At 50.3% G+C, this 16,743-nt stretch overlaps 1 protein-coding gene across 1 annotated transcript in view; it reads left to right on the top strand.

Annotated features, from left to right (window-relative positions):
• The window catches only part of lrrk1 (leucine-rich repeat kinase 1), a 404,527-nt gene that overhangs the window by 75,218 nt on the left and 312,566 nt on the right, over positions 1 to 16,743 (top strand). The window contains 1 exon segment of the mRNA XM_085968973.1: positions 13,113 to 13,284. Within this exon segment, the coding sequence (XP_085825099.1) occupies positions 13,113 to 13,284 (172 nt within the window).

Genomic DNA, 16,743 nt, shown 5'->3' with positions numbered 1-16,743 from the left:
GAAACATCAAAGGGCGCGCTGCCCTGCAAGGAACGCGACCTGCTCCGGCTGCAAAAAGAAAGGCCACTTTGTAAACGCCTGCAGGGGGAAAGCCACAGACGCCAGCATTGCCTCATGTGAGTTGTGGGGGCGGCCATCTTTGATCAAGGCCACAGACGCCAGCATTGCCTCAGGTGGGTCATGGGGGCAGCCATCTTTGATCAAGGCCACAGACGCCAGCAGTGCCTCATGTGAGTTGTGGGGGCGGCCATCTTCTCCGCCATTTTGTCCAACTTCGTGGGGACCCGCGTCATGGGCGCCGCCATTTTGTTCGCTGCACTCGGCTGCCGCTTTGTCTCCAGACCCGACCACCGCCTCGCCTGCAGACTACAGCAGCTCGCTCAGCCATACACTGGCCTCCGTCACGCTTGACCAAGCTCTCCCGCATCATCTGTCCAAGTCCATGATGGACATCGAAGTAAACGGCCACGCCACGTCCTGCCTGTTCGACAGCGGAAGCACGGAGAGTTTTATTCATCCAGACACGGTGAGCTGCTACTCCCTCACTGTCCGGCCAGCGCGCCATCGGATCTCAATGGCGGCGAAGTCCCATTCAACAGACATTAGCGGCTACTGTGTAGTGACCCTGTTGGTTAGGGGCACGGAATATAAAAATTTTAAACTTCTCGTCCTGCCCCAGCTCTGCGCTGCCGTCCTACTAGGGCTGGATTTCCAATGCCACCTTCAAAGTGTCACTTTGGCTTACGGTGGACCCCTCCCCCCACTCACAGTCTACAACCAGCAAATTTTAAACCGCCCACCGCGTACCACCTGCGGCCTTTCCACCCTCAAAGTCCCGCCCCCCTCCTTGTTCGCTAACCTCACCCGTGACTGTAAACCCGTCGCCACCAAGAGCAGGCGGTACAGCGCCGGGGACAGAGCTTTTATTAGCTCTGAGGTGCAGCGACTCCTGAAGGAGGGCATCATCGAGGGGAGCACCAGCCCCTGGCGTGCTCAGGTCGTAGTCGTTAAGACCGGCGATAAACACCGCCTGGTCATCGACTACAGCCAAACCATAAACCGGTACACCCAGCTGGACACATACCCCCGTCCCCGCATATCTGATATGCTCAACCAGATTGCACAGTACCGGGTATTCTCCACCATCGACCTAAAGTCAGCCTATCACCAACTCCCTATCCGCCCTGAGGACCACCAGTATACCGCCTTCGAGGCGAACGGCCGCCTCTACCACTTCCTTAGGGTTCCCTTCGGCGTCACCAACGGAGTCTCGGTCTTCCAAAGGGAGATGGACCAGATGGTCGACCAGAACGCGCTTCAGGCCACTTTCCCCTATCTAGATAACATCACCATCTGCGGCCGCGACCAGCAGGACCATGATGGTAATCTGGAGAAATTCCTCCGTACGGCCCAACGGCTGAATCTCACTTACAATAAGGATAAATGTGTGTTTAATACCTCGCGCCTTGCCATCCTCAGCTGCGTAGTAGAGAACGGAGTCATCGGCCCCGACCCCGAAAGAATGCGCCCTCTCATGGAGCTTCCCCTCCCCCACTGTCCAAAGGCGCTGAAGAGAACCCTGGGGCTCTTCGCTTACTATGCCCAATGGGTGCCGAATTATGCGGACAAAGCCAGACCCCTCATGAAGTCCACCTCCTTCCCCCTGACAGCAGAAGCAGGCGCAGCCTTCTCCCTCATAAAAGGAGACATTGCGAAGGCCACAATGCACGCAGTGGATGAGTCCATCCCTTTCCAAGTGGAGAGCGATGCCTCCGACTTCGCCCTAGCGGCAACCCTTAACCAGGCGGGGAGACCTGTGGCCTTCTTCTCAAGGACCCTCCAGGGCCCTGAGATCCGACACTCTTCTGTCGAGAAGGAGGCCCAGGCGATTGTGGAGGCGGTAAGACGCTGGAGGCATTACCTGGCAGGCAAACGATTTACCCTCCTCACCGACCAGCGTTCGGTTGCTTTTATGTTTAGTAACAAGCTGAAGGGCAAAATCAAGAACGACAAGATCTTGAGGTGGAGAATTGAGCTCTCCACCTACGATTACGATATCTTGTACTGGCCTGGTAAACTCAACGACCCCCCGGATGCTCTATCACGAAGTACTTGCGCAAACGCGCAAGTTGATAGACTACGGACCCTCCACAACGACCTCTGCCACCCCGGGGTCACCAGACTTTACCACTTCATTAAGGCCCGCAACCTGCCCTACTCCATCGAGGAGGTCAGGACCATGACCAGGAACTGCCAAACCTGTGCCGAATGCAAACCGCATTTCTATAGGCCGGATAGAGCAAGCCTGATCAAGGCCACCCGCCCCTTCGAGCGCTTGAGCATCGATTTTAAGGGGCCCCTCCCGTCCTCTGACCGTAATGTGTACTTCCTCAACATTATTGACGAGTACTCCCGTTTCCCCTTTGCCATCCCCTGCCCAGACATGACCAGTACCACGGTCATCAAATGCCTGAACGACCTCTTCGCCTTGTTCGGGTTCCCGAACTATATACATAGCGACCGGGGCGCATCCTTCATGAGCGAGGAACTTCGCCAGTTCCTGCTTGCGAGAGGTATTGCTGCGAGCAGGACCACCAGCTACAACCCCCGGGGGAACGGCCAGGTGGAAAGAGAAAACGCGACAGTTTGGACGGCCGTCCTCTTAGCCCTAAAGTCTAAGGGCCTCCCAATCTCTCGCTGGCAGGAAGTCCTCCCGGCAGCACTCCATTCCATCCGGTCACTGCTTTGCACTGCCATTAACGCCACCCCCCATGAACGAATGTTTGTTTTCCCCAGGAAGTCGACTACGGGAACCTCGCTACCAACATGGCTGACTTCTCCGGGGCCCGTCTTGCTGCGGAAGCACGTGAGGGCCCATAAAATGGACCCCCTGGTCGAGAGGGTGGACCTCCTGCATGCCAACCCCCAGTACGCCTATGTGGCATACCCAGACGGGCGGGAGGACACTGTCTCCTTGCGAGACCTCGCACCCTCGGGCACCCCCAAGATACCACCGTTACCCCCCACCACTCCCCCAAATCCAGCTCCTGTAGACGGCATGCCGGAACCCCAGGAGCCTTCATCGACCACGCAGACACCAGCATTACCATCGGATACTGCACCACCGCCGCCGCTGCTGCGCCGATCAGAAAGGCTTACGAGGCCTCCTGAGAGACTGACATACACGAACTGGTAGTACACTTCACCCCGCCGGACTCAATTTTAAACAAGGGGTGAATGTGGTAAACCACTGTTACCGTTCACAACCGTTCACTATTGTTATACTGTTGTTATCACTGTTTACACTGTTGTTATCGCTACACAAGGTTACCTCTTGCCACGCACACTGCTATACCTGGGCTTACCTCAGCTGACTCCGCCCATGGCTCCGCCTGCTTGCCCAGGTATAAAGGTGACCGCTTGGCTAGTATTCTCCCTTGTTGGAACCGATCGCCCACGAGGGTGGGCTCTGTTATTTAGCCAATAAAAACCTATAGTTACTATCTTAACTCGTCACTTTTCATGGAATGAATTGATAGGTATATCAAAGATTTTTTTAAAAAGTAGAAAAAAACCCACAAGATGCAGTTTGCAAAAAGGTTCGGGGCGAAAGGATAAGAAACGCACCTTTCCGATCTGCAAAACAAGGGGGCAGTTTCTGCACAACCGCTCCTAGCAGATTCTGGTAAAAACCCTGCCTGGCTTTCTAGTGGGAAGTCTATAGGAGAGGTAATAAACCTTGAAGAAAATTGATGGAAAGTCACAGGAGGAAGTTACTAAGATTTTCACAGAGGGCTGAGACAAATAAACCTCTATTTCTTTAGAAGTGTTTGAGGTCAGAATGCTTGCTGATGACAGGTGAACATTGTCTGAATCAGAGAAGCTGCTTTAAGGATTTGTTCCTAAACCGCTGTGCTTGGTAACACCCGCCCACAATGTGTCATTAGTGCACAGAATCCTGCGGCTATAGTTACGGGAATCCAGCCTCTAATGTGAGCTTTACAGACATGGAACGCAGGAATAGGAACAAGAAACAAATACTCTGCTCACTCCCCTCGCCCCCAAGACAAATCTATTTTCTGAATCTGTTTTCCTGGTAACTTTCCCACTCTGACTCGCACTTCCTCTCAGTCCTTGCACTGTTCATTTCACATTTCTTCAATCTGATTGGATAAGGAGATGCACGGTTACTGGCCCTGTTCACTCACATCCCAGATGCCCAGTTTCCGACGCTGCAATGTTATTGGCTCGCACTTTCAGCATCTTGCTACGCAAAAATCTAAAAAACCTAAACATCCAAGGGCAAGTCTAACTCACGGCAGACACCATTCAATGCCCGGCTGTTCCAAATTATGGCCCAGTAACAAAAATGTAAATAAATCACTTCACATGCCAGCAGCTTTTCTTTTTAATACCCTCTTAAACTTTCTTGTTTGACCAAATGTACTGGCAGTTTGTTCATCCTTTTGCTGAAAAAATTCTGAATGAGTTGCTTTTTAAAAAATCCTTCTGTTATCTTCTCTCTTCCTCTGAAAGCACTGGCTCATGCTGGGGTACAGTCTCACAGGCAGTGCATGCCCTCGTACATTGCCAAAGTAGCTATTCCTTACGTACTAACCCAGACAGCTCGTGTTGGCAGGCTGCCTGATCATGGAAGACATCACGGCTGAGCCAATCCTGTGCTCATCCGATATTTGCCCTCACGCATTGTGGCGTGGTTATGTTTCGGGATCAGTAATCCACAGGCCTGTTTTGGGGAAAGTAGATCTGCACCCCATACGTGCAGAATTCCTTATTTGTTTTTCCTTTTGTGATCAGAAATGCAAGGCGTCTATTTCTTATGTTCTTATGTCAGTAATTGGTTAATGACAGCTGAATGCGCTTCCTGTCCGGGAGCAAAGGTCGTGAAATGCGCTTCCTGTCCGGGAGCAAAGGTCGTGAAATGCACTTCCTGTCTGGGAGCAAAGGTCAGCGAGGGGTCGGGTTAGGAAAAAAATAGCAACTCATGATTTCTATACCAAATGTCATGATTTTTGAGATTTTGTCTCATGATTTATGAGACAGTGGGGTTGGCAATACTGCAGCCTCCACTTTGTCAAACTGGGGGTTAACTAATCCACCACTGACTACATACCCCAAGTAACGGACCTCCAACAAACCCGAATGGCAATTCCCTGGATTTGCCGTCAAACCAAGCGATCCAGTACCGCTTCTAATTTTATTGATGGGAATCCCAGTCGCTGCTGTAGATTACAATGATGGTGGAGCCCAGCACGTGAGTGCAAACGACAAGGCTGAAGCGTTTGCAACCATCTTCAGCCAGAAGTGCCAAGTGGATGATCCATATCAGTCTCCTCCTGAGGTCCTCACCATCACAGAAGCCAGTCTTCAGCCAATACGATTCACTCCATGTGATATCAAGAAACGGCTGAGCGCACTGGATACAGCAAAGGCTACAACATCCCAACTGTAGTGCTGAAGACTTTTGCTCCAGAATTAGCCAAGCTGGTCCGCCAGGACCACTCAGCTCCAGACCTCATTACAGCCTTGGACAAAAGAGCTGAATTCCAGAGGTGAGGTGAGAGTGGCTGCCCTTGACATCAAGGCAGCATTTGACTGAGCGTGACATCAAGCAGCCCTAGTAAAATTGAAATCAGTGGGAATCGGGGAGAAAACTCTTTGCTGGCTGGAGTCATACCTAGCACAAAAGAAGGTGGTTGTGGTGGTTGAAGGTCAATCATCACAGCCCCAGGACATCGCTGCAGGAGTTCCTCAGGGCAGTGTCCTAGGCCCAACCATCTTCAGCTGCTTCATCAATGACCTTCCCTCCATCATAAGGTCAGAAGTGGGGATGTTCGCTGATGACTGCACAGTGTTCCATTCCAGTTGCAACCCCTCAGATAATGAAGCAGTCCATGCAACAAGACCAGGACAACATTCAGGCTTGGACTCATAAGTGGCAAGTAACACTCGCGCCACACAAATGCCAAGCAATGACCATCTCCAACAAGCAAGAGTCTAACCAGCGCCCCTTGACATTCAACAGCATTACCATCACCGAATCCCCCACCATCAACATCCTGGGGGTCACCATTGACCAGAAACTTAACTGGACCAGCCACATAAATACTGTGGCAACAAGAGCAGGTATTCTGCGGCGAGTGTCTCACCTCCTGACTCCCCAAAGCCTTTCCATCATCTACAAGGCACAAGTAAGGAGTGTGATGGAATACTCTCCAGTTGCCTGGATGAGTGCAGCTCCAACAACACTCAAGAAGCTCGACACCATCCAGGACAAAGCAGCCCATTTGATTGTCACCCCATCCACCACCTTAAACATTCACTCCCTCCACCACCGGCGCACCGTGGCTGCAGTGTGTACTATCTACAAGATGCATTGCAGCAACTCGCCAAGGCTTCTTCGGCAGCATCTCCCAAACCCGCGACCTCTTCCACCTAGAAGGACAAGGGCAGCAGGCGCATGGGAACACCATCACCTGCAAGTTCCCCTCTAAGTCACACGCCATCCTGACTTGGAAGTATATCGCCGATCATCATCGCTGGGTCAAAATCCTGGAACTCCCTCCCGAACAGCACTGTGGGAGTACCTTCACCACACGGACTGCAGCGGTTCAAGAAGGCGGCTCACCACCACCTTCTCAAGGGCAACTAGGGATGGGCATCTAATGCTGGCTTTGTCAGCAACGCCCACATCCCGTGAATGAAATAAAATAACAAATTCAACCAGGATTGCAGTGGTGTACTTAGTGAGAGGCCTGAAAATCCCAGCCATTAGCTGCTGAAAGGTGGCAGGACTCCTGTGCAGCCCAAATGGCAGCACGCACTACGGGTATAGACCTCCCGGTGTAACAAAGGCTGATTTTTCCTTACACAGAATCCATTAACGGTATTGGTAATACACTTTCGTAAGGTCCAGGGTGGACAAGTAGTTGGCATTTCCCAGACATTCAATTAGCTCGTCCACCCCAGGCATGGGGTAAGCATCAAACTCCGAGGCTGTGTTTGATTTTCTAAAATCATTGCAGAATCTCCACGCCCCATGGGGCTTTGGTGCCATAACTATCGGGCTTGACCATTCACTCTATCTTTCTTGGGTCAAAAGTGGATGACCTCACACTTCCCCACATTAAACTCCATCTGCCACAGTTTTGCCCACTCACTGAATCTATCAATGTCCCTTTGCAACTTTCAGCTCCCATCTACATATTTATTCCAGTCCCCAAAAAAACAAAAGTAACCTGTTTAAACGACTACCGCCCCATAGCACTCACTTTTGTCATCATGAAGTGCTTTGAGAGGCTGGTTAAAACCCACATCAACTCCTTACTACCTGACACACTGGATCCACTCCAATTTGCTTACCGCCCAAACAGATCTAGGGATGATGCCATCGCCACTGTACTGCATACTGCCTTATCACACCTGGATAAGAGGAACACCTATGTGAGAATGTTGTTCATTGACTATAGTTCAGCATTCAATACCATTATCCCCTCCAAGCTTGTCAACAAGCTCTGAGCTAGGACTTAACACCTCCCTATGCAACTGGATCCTGGACTTCCTGACGGGCAGACGCCAGGTGGTGAAAATAGGCAGCAACACCTCCTCTACACTGATCCTGAACACGGGAGCTCCCCAGGGTTGTGTGCTCAGCCCCCTTCTGTACTCCCTGTTTACTCACGATTGCGTGGCCACGCACAACTCCAACTCCATCATCAAGTTTGCTGATGACACTACCGTTGTAGGCCTGATCACAGATGGTGACGAGACAGGCTACAGGGAGGAGGTAAGAGCCCTAGCAGAATGGTGCAAGTACAACAACCTCTCCCTCAACATCAGCAAAACAAAGGAGATGATCGTGGATTACAGGAAGCGGCAGGGGGAGGGACACACCCCAATCTACATCGAAGGGGCTGAGGTGGAGAGGGTCAACAGCTTCAAATTCCTGGGTGTATTCATTACGGAGGACTTAACGTGGTCCCATCACATCGACGTCGTAACCAAGAAGGCATGCCAATGCCTGTTCTTTCTCAGGAGACTGAAGAAATTTGGAATGGCCCCCCAGATTCTCACCAACTTCTACCGGTGCACCATCGAGAGTATCCTGTCCGGCTGCATCACTACCTGGTATGGCAACTGCACCGCCACAGACCACAAGGCCCTACAGATGGTGGTGAAAGCTGCACAACACACTATAGGAATTAAACTACCTGCTGTGCAGGATATCTACCCCGAGAGGTGCCGGGGGAAGGCCCTGAGAATCATCAAAGACGCGAGCCACCCCAGCCACAACCTCTTCGCCCTGCTCCCGTCCGGTAAGAGATACCGAAGCATACGGTCTCGTACCAGCAGGTTTCGAAACAGCTTCTACCCCCAGGCCATAAGACTCATGAACAAATAATTTACTATTATTTATTACTGTTGTTTTATTTATTATTACTGTATTTCTATTAGTATTTTATCATTGCTATGTCATATTTATTCCAATGTTGGGAGGACTTGTAAAAATCAACATTTCATTGTGCAGTACACACGTTTGCTGCATATATGACAAATAATAAACTGTGCCACCTAACTTAGTGTCGTCAGCAAACATGGATATATGGCTCTCCATTCCTTCATCCAAGTCATTGATAAATATAGTGAAAAGCTGAGGCCCAAGTACAGACCCCTGGGGGACACCAATAGTCACATCCTGCCAATTGGAGTACATACCCAATACCCCTACTCTCTGTCTCCTACCTCCTAAGCTGATAGGTTGCCCCCAATTCCACGGAGGAGGAGGATGGGGGGGGGGTGGGAGGAGGAGGGGAGGGGGAGGAGAATGGGGGGAGGCGAGGAGGAGGATGAGGTGGAGGAGGATGGGGAGGGGGAGGAGGAGGAGGGGGAGGAGGAGGATGGGGAGGGGGAGGAGAAGGATGGGGTGGGGAGGGGGAGGATGGGGTGGGGGAGGGGGAGGGGGAGGATGGGGTGGGGAGGGGGAGGAGGAGGATGGGGTGGGGGAGGAGGAGGAGGAGGAGAATGGTGTGGGGGAGGGGGAGGATGGGGTGAGGGAGGGGGAGGGGGAGGATGGGGTGGGGGAGGAGGAGGAGGTGGGGAGGATGGGGTGGGGGAGGAGGAGGATGGGGTGGGGGAGGGGGAGGATGGGGTGGGGGAGGGGGAGGGGGAGGATGGGGTGGGGGAGGATGGGGTGGGGGAGGGGGAGGATGGGGAGGGGGAGAATGGGGTGGGGGAGGGGGAGGATGGGGTGGGGGAGGAGGAGGCGGAGGATGGGGTGGGGGAGGGGGAGGATGGGGTGGGGGAGGAGGAGGATGGGGAGGGGAGGAGGGAGATGGGGAGGAGGGGAGGAGGGGGGAGGAGGAGGAGGGGAGGAGGAGGGGGAGGGGAGGAGGGTGATGGGGAGGAGGAGGGGGAGGAGGATGGGGAGGTGGGGGAGGAGGAGGATGGGGAGGGAGATGGGGAGGAGGGGAGGAGGGGGAGAGGAGGAGGAGGGGGAGGAGGAGGGTGATGGGGAGGAGGAGGGGAGGAGGATGGAGAGGATGAGGAGGGGAGGAGTGGGAGGGGAGGAGGGGGAGGAGGAGGGGGAGGAGGGGGATGGGGAGGGCACTCAACAAGAAGCCATATCCACAGAGGGTCTTCAGTGAGCACTTCTCCTATATCAGCTTTACTCAGGATCAGGCCTTAGTCTTACCCATCTTACAGCAGTCTTATGTTCATTAATAAATAGACATTCTTATTATGAACACAGCTAGCTTTTGCTAGACACTTTTATTGAGCACACGTGGACTAGGTACAGTATCTGTAGAGGCTTCCATCTTGACTGTTGCCTTGTGGGTAGCCTAGTGCCTCATGGGTAATGTAGTCTTAATATACATACAGCTGGGTAGTGTAGTCTTATACATACAGCTATATACAGCTCTACGGCTCCACCTAGTGTCCACTATAGAATGACATGTTATTGATCATTACATCCCCCTTTCTTTGAGGTTTAACAAAATCAATATCAATCAACTTTCAAGAAAACAATAAAGATAATATCAGTAACACTTTTGTTAGTGCTCTATAAACATAAACATTTTCAAAACAGTCAACACATTTTCAAAGCTTTACATTGTACTCAAAGATATAGGGCTAGATTTTCAGTTGCTTGCGCCAGCAGTTAGCGCCTTAAGAGAAGTGATTTTTGGGCGCTATGCGTGTAGCGCCTGGGCGCAGCGCAGTTTGCGCCCCGCCCCAAATTAAGTTGCCCGTTAGCGCCGGCGCAAAGTTTAGCGGCCGCCCGGATGCGCGCGCAGAAAATGACGTCACATCCTCGTGCAACGCCCTTTGGCCGCCCCGAATCCAAACTTCAGTCGGACCGCCCCATTGTGCGCCTGGCGTCCAGAGCGTTTGTAAAATGGAACGCAACACACCCTGGGGAGCGCAAATTAAAGGGCACTCGTACAAAAGGCACTCTGCATGTGTTGTGTGGAAGGAAGCTGTGTGTATGTTTCCGGGCACCAATCATTATTATTATTCCTCCTCCTCCTCCTCCTCCTCCTCCTCCTCCTCCTCCTCCTCCTCCTCCTCCTCCTCCTCCTCCTCCTCCTCCTCCCAGACTTTGCATTTGAAAAAAATACATGCACCCTTCCCCTTTAAGAGCTCACTGGCACCAGAGTGTCTGCCGTGCGCTGCGCCCGAGCTCGGGTGTTGCGCTCTCCACCGCCGGCTTAGCGCCTAAAGATACTAGTGGAACGCCTCTTTTAGCGCTCCACCAACCTCTTAGGGCGAAGCCACTGAATTTCCGGCAACGGGGCGCTACTTTGGGGCGGGCGATAACTTCGGGCGGGCGCTAAGCTTAGCGCCCCAAAACTGTCTATACTGAAAATCTAGCCCATAGTCTATCAGGCTCTTTTACTTCACGTGTGGATCTTCTCAACACGGGTAAGTCTGATGTGTCTTCATGAGATTGTTCTGGCGGTGAATGACAAGATGCAGTTGCGGCATTGTCATCGATCTGCTCTTGTATAGATCGAGGTCTCCCTGCGATCTTTGCTTGGAGAGGGTTTCAGTGTTTCTTTCACTCTTCATGCCATAACTCTCAATGTAGTCAATGCACTCTCGAAAAACTGCTGGCAGCTGGATCCCATCATACAGCATAGTCCTCTCAGCAGCCTCGGCTAATGGAACACCAAAGATTGGCCTGAGGGAAGAAGGAGTATCCACCGGAACTGCTTCCTGCTCTGGTGCAGGCTTCTTCTTTTTCTTTTTCTCTTTCCACTGCTTAACAACATCTGCTGCGGTTATATCTTTGGACTTTTTCTCCTTGTGTTTTTCCTCTTTGTGCTTTTCTTCCTTTGGCTTCTCTTTGACCTTAAAGTCTTTTTCTTTCTTCTTGGAGAAACTAGGCTTTTTGAAGGCATGGATACCCTTTGGCCTTTTCATCCTTGATGGGCTCTCTGCTTCATCACCTGAGTCATCTGGTCTGCTTATGGCACAGTTTATACGGTAGACTCTCTTGACCAGTTCTAAGTCTTCACAAGCTTTGTCACCTAGTATCGAATCAAGTTTTTCAGCCACAACAGAAAACATGAGATGATGCACTTTGTCTTTGACTGTCACTTTAAGTCTGCATACACCTAAGCTATCTATTTTCTGTCCATTATAGCTCTTCAGTAGTACTGACTTTTTCTGTATTTTGGGCTTTTCTTTCATATTTTTTATGTCACTCATACTGATTAAGTTTGCTTTTGCCCCAGTGTCCAGTTTCAATGTAACTAATGCTCCATTTATCTGCAGTGGGATCATCCATTTGTCCACTTTTACTGCATTGACTTTATGTTCAACATTGTCCATTTCTGAGGGCTGCACATTTTCTGTATCTTTTTTGATATCGTCACATGACACCATTCCTACAAAAAATGTCTCACTTAAATCAGTGTCCTCAATCACATTAACTTGTTGCCCTTTCGTTGTTTTTACTTTTGAAAAGCATTGTTTGGCAAAGTGATTCTTTCCATTACACTTTGTGCACATTTTTCCAAACGCTGGGCATTGTCTTAACTGGTGTTTGTAACCACAGCGTTTACAATTAAAAATTTCATCCTCCGATTGCTTTTCATTTCTGTTCTGCCCACCTTTCTTCCCCTTGTAGGACACAGCACCAACAGCAGCATTATCACTCATTACAATCGCATCATTATTGATTTCACTGAAAGTCTTCGCGTGCTTTCGAGCTAGCTCGCTGGCTTGGCATATTTTCACCGCATTTTCCAAATTTAGTTCGGTTTCTCTCAACAGACGTTCCCTGACTTTTTTATCATGAATACCAAACACAATCTGGTCACGAATCATGGATGCTTTGAGCTCAGAGAAATTACATGTCTGTGCTTTCAGTTTCAGATCAGTTATAAAGCTATCAAAAGTCTCATTTTGTTGCTGTGTCCGAGAACGGAAGATGTATCTTTCATACGTCTCATTCTTTTTGGGAGAGCAATGTGCATCAAATTTTTTTAGCACATCTTCTAATTTTTCTCTGTTCTCCTCTGGATTAAATACAAATGTATTAAATACCTCTATCGCCTGTGGGCCTGCAACCGTAAGCAGCAACGCTATCTTCCTTGCGTCTGGCTTCGTACCGAATCCGATGGCTACAATGTAGAGTTCGAATTGTTGTTTAAAAATCCGCCAATTGTAGTCGACATTTCCCTCGAGATTCAAACGCTCTGGTGGCTTCAAATTCTCCATGTCGCTTTTCACAATTTTCAGCAGATCTTCACCATCCTGGTACCATCTTATGTTCATTAATAAATAGACATTCTTATTATGAACACAGCTAGCTTTTACTAGACACTTTTATTGAGCACATGTGGACTAGGTACAGTATCTGTAGAGGCTTCCATCTTGACTGTTGCCTTGTGGGTAGCCTAGTGCCTCATGGGTAATGTAGTCTTAATATATATACAGCTGGGTAGTGTAGTCTTATACATACAGCTATATACAGCTCTACACAGCTCTACGGCTCCACCTAGTGTCCACTAGAATGACATGTTATTGATCATTACAAGCAGGTTGGTGTTTGATGCTCTAACTCTTGCCATTGCACTTTACAGTGTGAGCTCTTGGGTATCACAGCCTCGTATGGAGACACAGAGATGGTGCAGTACCTGCTCCAGGAGGCACGGGTGGAACTGTCAAAGGAGCTCAATGATGGAAACCCCGCAATCATTGCGGCACGCCAGGGTCATGAGGAGGTCGTCAAAGTGTTGCTGACTTCTATTCCAGGTAAGATGTTTGCTGTCATGTCGTCATCTTAACCGAGAAAGGCAGCAATGGGAACTCTGGCTTCGATTTTCACTGCGGGACACATTTGGGACGGGCGGGGGGTGGGACGGGAGGGAAATCCCTGTGGGGAGCTCAGCATGAGGCACTGGGCCATTTTAACTCCCAGGTCTGATTTGAATATTGCAGCACTGTCTCCCGCCCGAAACCGGCAGGACTGACTGGCTGGCGGGTGCGAGCGGGTCAGGAGGCTTATGACTGCCTGGGCCCGAAGCTCTGGAATTTCCTCCCTAAACCTCTCCGCCTCTCTCTCCACCTTCAAGATGCTCGTTAAAACCTATCTCTTTGACCAAGCTTTTGGTCACCTGTCCTAATATCTTCTTATGTGGATCAGTATCGCTCCTGTGAAGTGCCTTGGGATGTTTTACTGCATTAAAGGTGCTGTATAAATGCAAGTTGTTGTTGTACATTGCTGGGGACCGATGGCAATGGGCCTCAGCACTGGGCAGGGGTGCTGGCAGCCAATGACAGTGTGCAGAGGAAGAGGCAAAGCCAAGATAGGGAGGGCCAGGGACTCCTTGTGGGGCTAGGGAAGTGCGGAGCACGTCTGGTCCTCTTGGCACACACGGAGTTCGCACTGAAGTAATCTCGGGAATCTTGCCTTGGCCTCTTCTGGCCAGTTGGTTCCTCCCGCTGTGGTTCAGGTGTGGGGTTTGACACCGGGCGTGTTGTATCCGTGTGTTAATGGAGACACGGAATGCAGGAGTTGGTTTAACAGGTGTTTACTGAACAAAGTCTGGAGGTGAACTAAAAGATACAAGACACTATACAGGCTTATATAGCCCGAGTGGCCATTACCGGCATTACAGTACACAGGGGCTCTTAAAGGCACATACACCACAATTCCTCCCCTTCTAGACAACCAGTATATAACATTTTTAAGTAATCATTAATTAACATGTTTACAAGAACAATAATCTACACATTTGCTGCAGTTAATCAATTATAAGTTAGTCTCTCTGGAGGCTTCCTGACTCGGTCCGGATAACACCTCGGTGGTGTAGTAGTTTTCGGTGGTGTAGTAGGTTCTTTTGGCAAGGTCAATTCGGCTTGAATGCCAGTGTCGGGTTCATCTGGTTCCAGTATCACCGGATCGGAGGTAGATACTATGGGTATCTCTGCTTCATCATTAGGCGTATAGAGTTGTGGTGTAGGTTGTCCCTTTTTGGATGACTCTATGATCTGGTCAGCATGGCGCCTTATTATGCTTTCTCCAATGTCCACGGTATACATCAGCAGTCCTAGTCGTGTGCAAATAGTTCCAGGCTACCATTTCTCGGTACGGTAGTCCCGGGCCAAAACTTGTTGACCTATCTGGAAGGTTCTAGTTGGCCTTTCATTCATGCCTTGAAATTGCCGGTTCTCTACGTCCCTTCTGATGTTTGGCTTGATCAAATCCAGCCGGCATCTTAGTCTTCTATTGAAAAACATCATGGCGGGAGTTTGGTTTGTAACCACATGTGTTGCATTCCTGTATGCAAACAAGAAGTTATCTACCTTATGCTGTATTTTTATGTCTTCATTACCCATGGCCTTTATGGCCTTCTTGAAGGTCTGGACAAACCTTTCAGCCAATCCATTGGTGGCGGGATGGTATGGGGCGGACGTGTAGTGCTTAACCCCATTGTTTTTTAAGAACTTCCTGAATTCTTCGGACACAAATTGCGGTCCATTATCAGAACAGATCTGTTCAGGCAGCCCATTCCTGGCAAATATGGTTGATGGGCCTTCAATAACCACAAAACTAGAAGTTATAGACTTAAACAAGTTGGCTTTTAATCACTAAGATCAGAGCTAACATCTCAACACACCGACTGGTTCACAGGAATGAGTCATACAGATCCTGGGATCTTTATGTAAGAGAAGTCAGGGGCGGAGCCAAGAGCCAAGACCTGGAACCTCCCAGGTTAGTCGGGAAAGAGGAAGTGAAACTATACACAGTGGGGGAGGGTAATATACATGAGTGCAAAACGAATACAGGATCAAGACAAACAGATTTCATTACATTCACCCCTTCTATAGATTTAGTCCATCGGGGTGATGTTTCTTAAAAGTTGGTATAAGTGAGTCTGTCAGGAGGTTTTGCAGTTCTCAGTGATTTGCGCAAAGCCGGTTGGGGTGCCTCTAGGGGAGTGGATTTTGGTTCCTCCGCTGTCCGGGCCTCTGCAGTGTCTTCCAGGTTATCTGCAGTGTCCTCCAGGTTAAAGTTGGGTATTGATACCTCTGGGCGTCCTGTCTCTTTGTAGTGTAGGTCTTCATCGGGTAGTCTCCCATCGTTCTCTCCGCTCCCCGAGGGAGCGAGGTCTTTTATGGAAACAGTGTCCTCTCGCCCATCAGAATATTCGATATAGGCGTACTGAGGGTTTGTATGGAGGAGCTGTACCTTTTCCATAAGGGGGTCCGTTTTATGGCCTCTCACGTGCTTCCGCAATAGTACTGTCCCCGGAGACGTCAGCCACGCAGGTAGAGATATGCCCGAGGTGGATTTCCGGGGGAAAACGAACATCTTTTCGTGAGGGGTAGCGTTAGTGGCAGTACATAACAGAGACCTTATGGAGTGGAGCACGTCTGGGAGGACTTCCTGCCAGCGGGAGGTCGGAAGGCCTTTTGACTTTAAGGCTAACGTGACAGCCTTCCAAACAGTAGCATTCTCCCTTTCCACTTGCCCATTACCCCGGGGGTTGTAGCTAGTGGTTCTGCTAGTGGCTATCCCCTTCGAGAGCAAGAACTGGCGCAGCTCGTCACTCATGAATGATGTCCCCCTATCGTTGTGTATGTAGTTCGGCATGCCAAACATGCAGAATAGATTACAGAGACACTTGATGACCGTGGCACTGGTCATGTCTGGGCAGGGAATGGCGAAGGGGAAGCGGGAATATTCATCAATGATATTGAGGAAGTATACGTTACGGTCGGCAGAGGGAAGGGGTCCCTTGAAGTCCAGACTTAGGCGCTCGAATGGCCGTGTGGCTTTGATAAGGTGTGCACGGTCAGGCCTGTAGAAACGAGGCTTACATTCCGCACAGGTGCGGCAGGCTCTGGTCATTGCCCTGACCTCCTCGATGGAGTGGGGCAGATTGCGGGACTTTATAAAATGGTATAGTCGGGTGACCCCTGGGTGACAGAGGTCGTTGTGGAGACCCTGTTATTTGTCCGTATGAATGCTGGCACACATTCCCCGCGATAGGGCGTCTGGGGGTTCATTAAGGGCTCCTGGCCTGTACATAATACCATAGTCGAATGTGGATAGTTCGATCCTCCACCTGAGTATTTTGTCATTCTTGATTTTCCCCCTTTGTTTGTTATTAAACATGAAAGCCACCGACCGCTGGTCGGTGAGCAGGGTGAAACGTTTGCCGGCTAGGTAGTGTCTCCAGTGCCGCACTGCCTCCACTATAGCCT

The sequence above is a fragment of the Somniosus microcephalus genome, chromosome 27, assembly GCF_052327205.1.
Source record: "Somniosus microcephalus isolate GS21.2 chromosome 27, FLI_Smic_1.0, whole genome shotgun sequence".
NCBI classification, from domain to species: Eukaryota; Metazoa; Chordata; class Chondrichthyes; order Squaliformes; family Somniosidae; genus Somniosus; species Somniosus microcephalus.
Note: the sequence above shows the minus strand (reverse complement) of the source record. Positions and strands in the feature narration are given on the sequence as shown.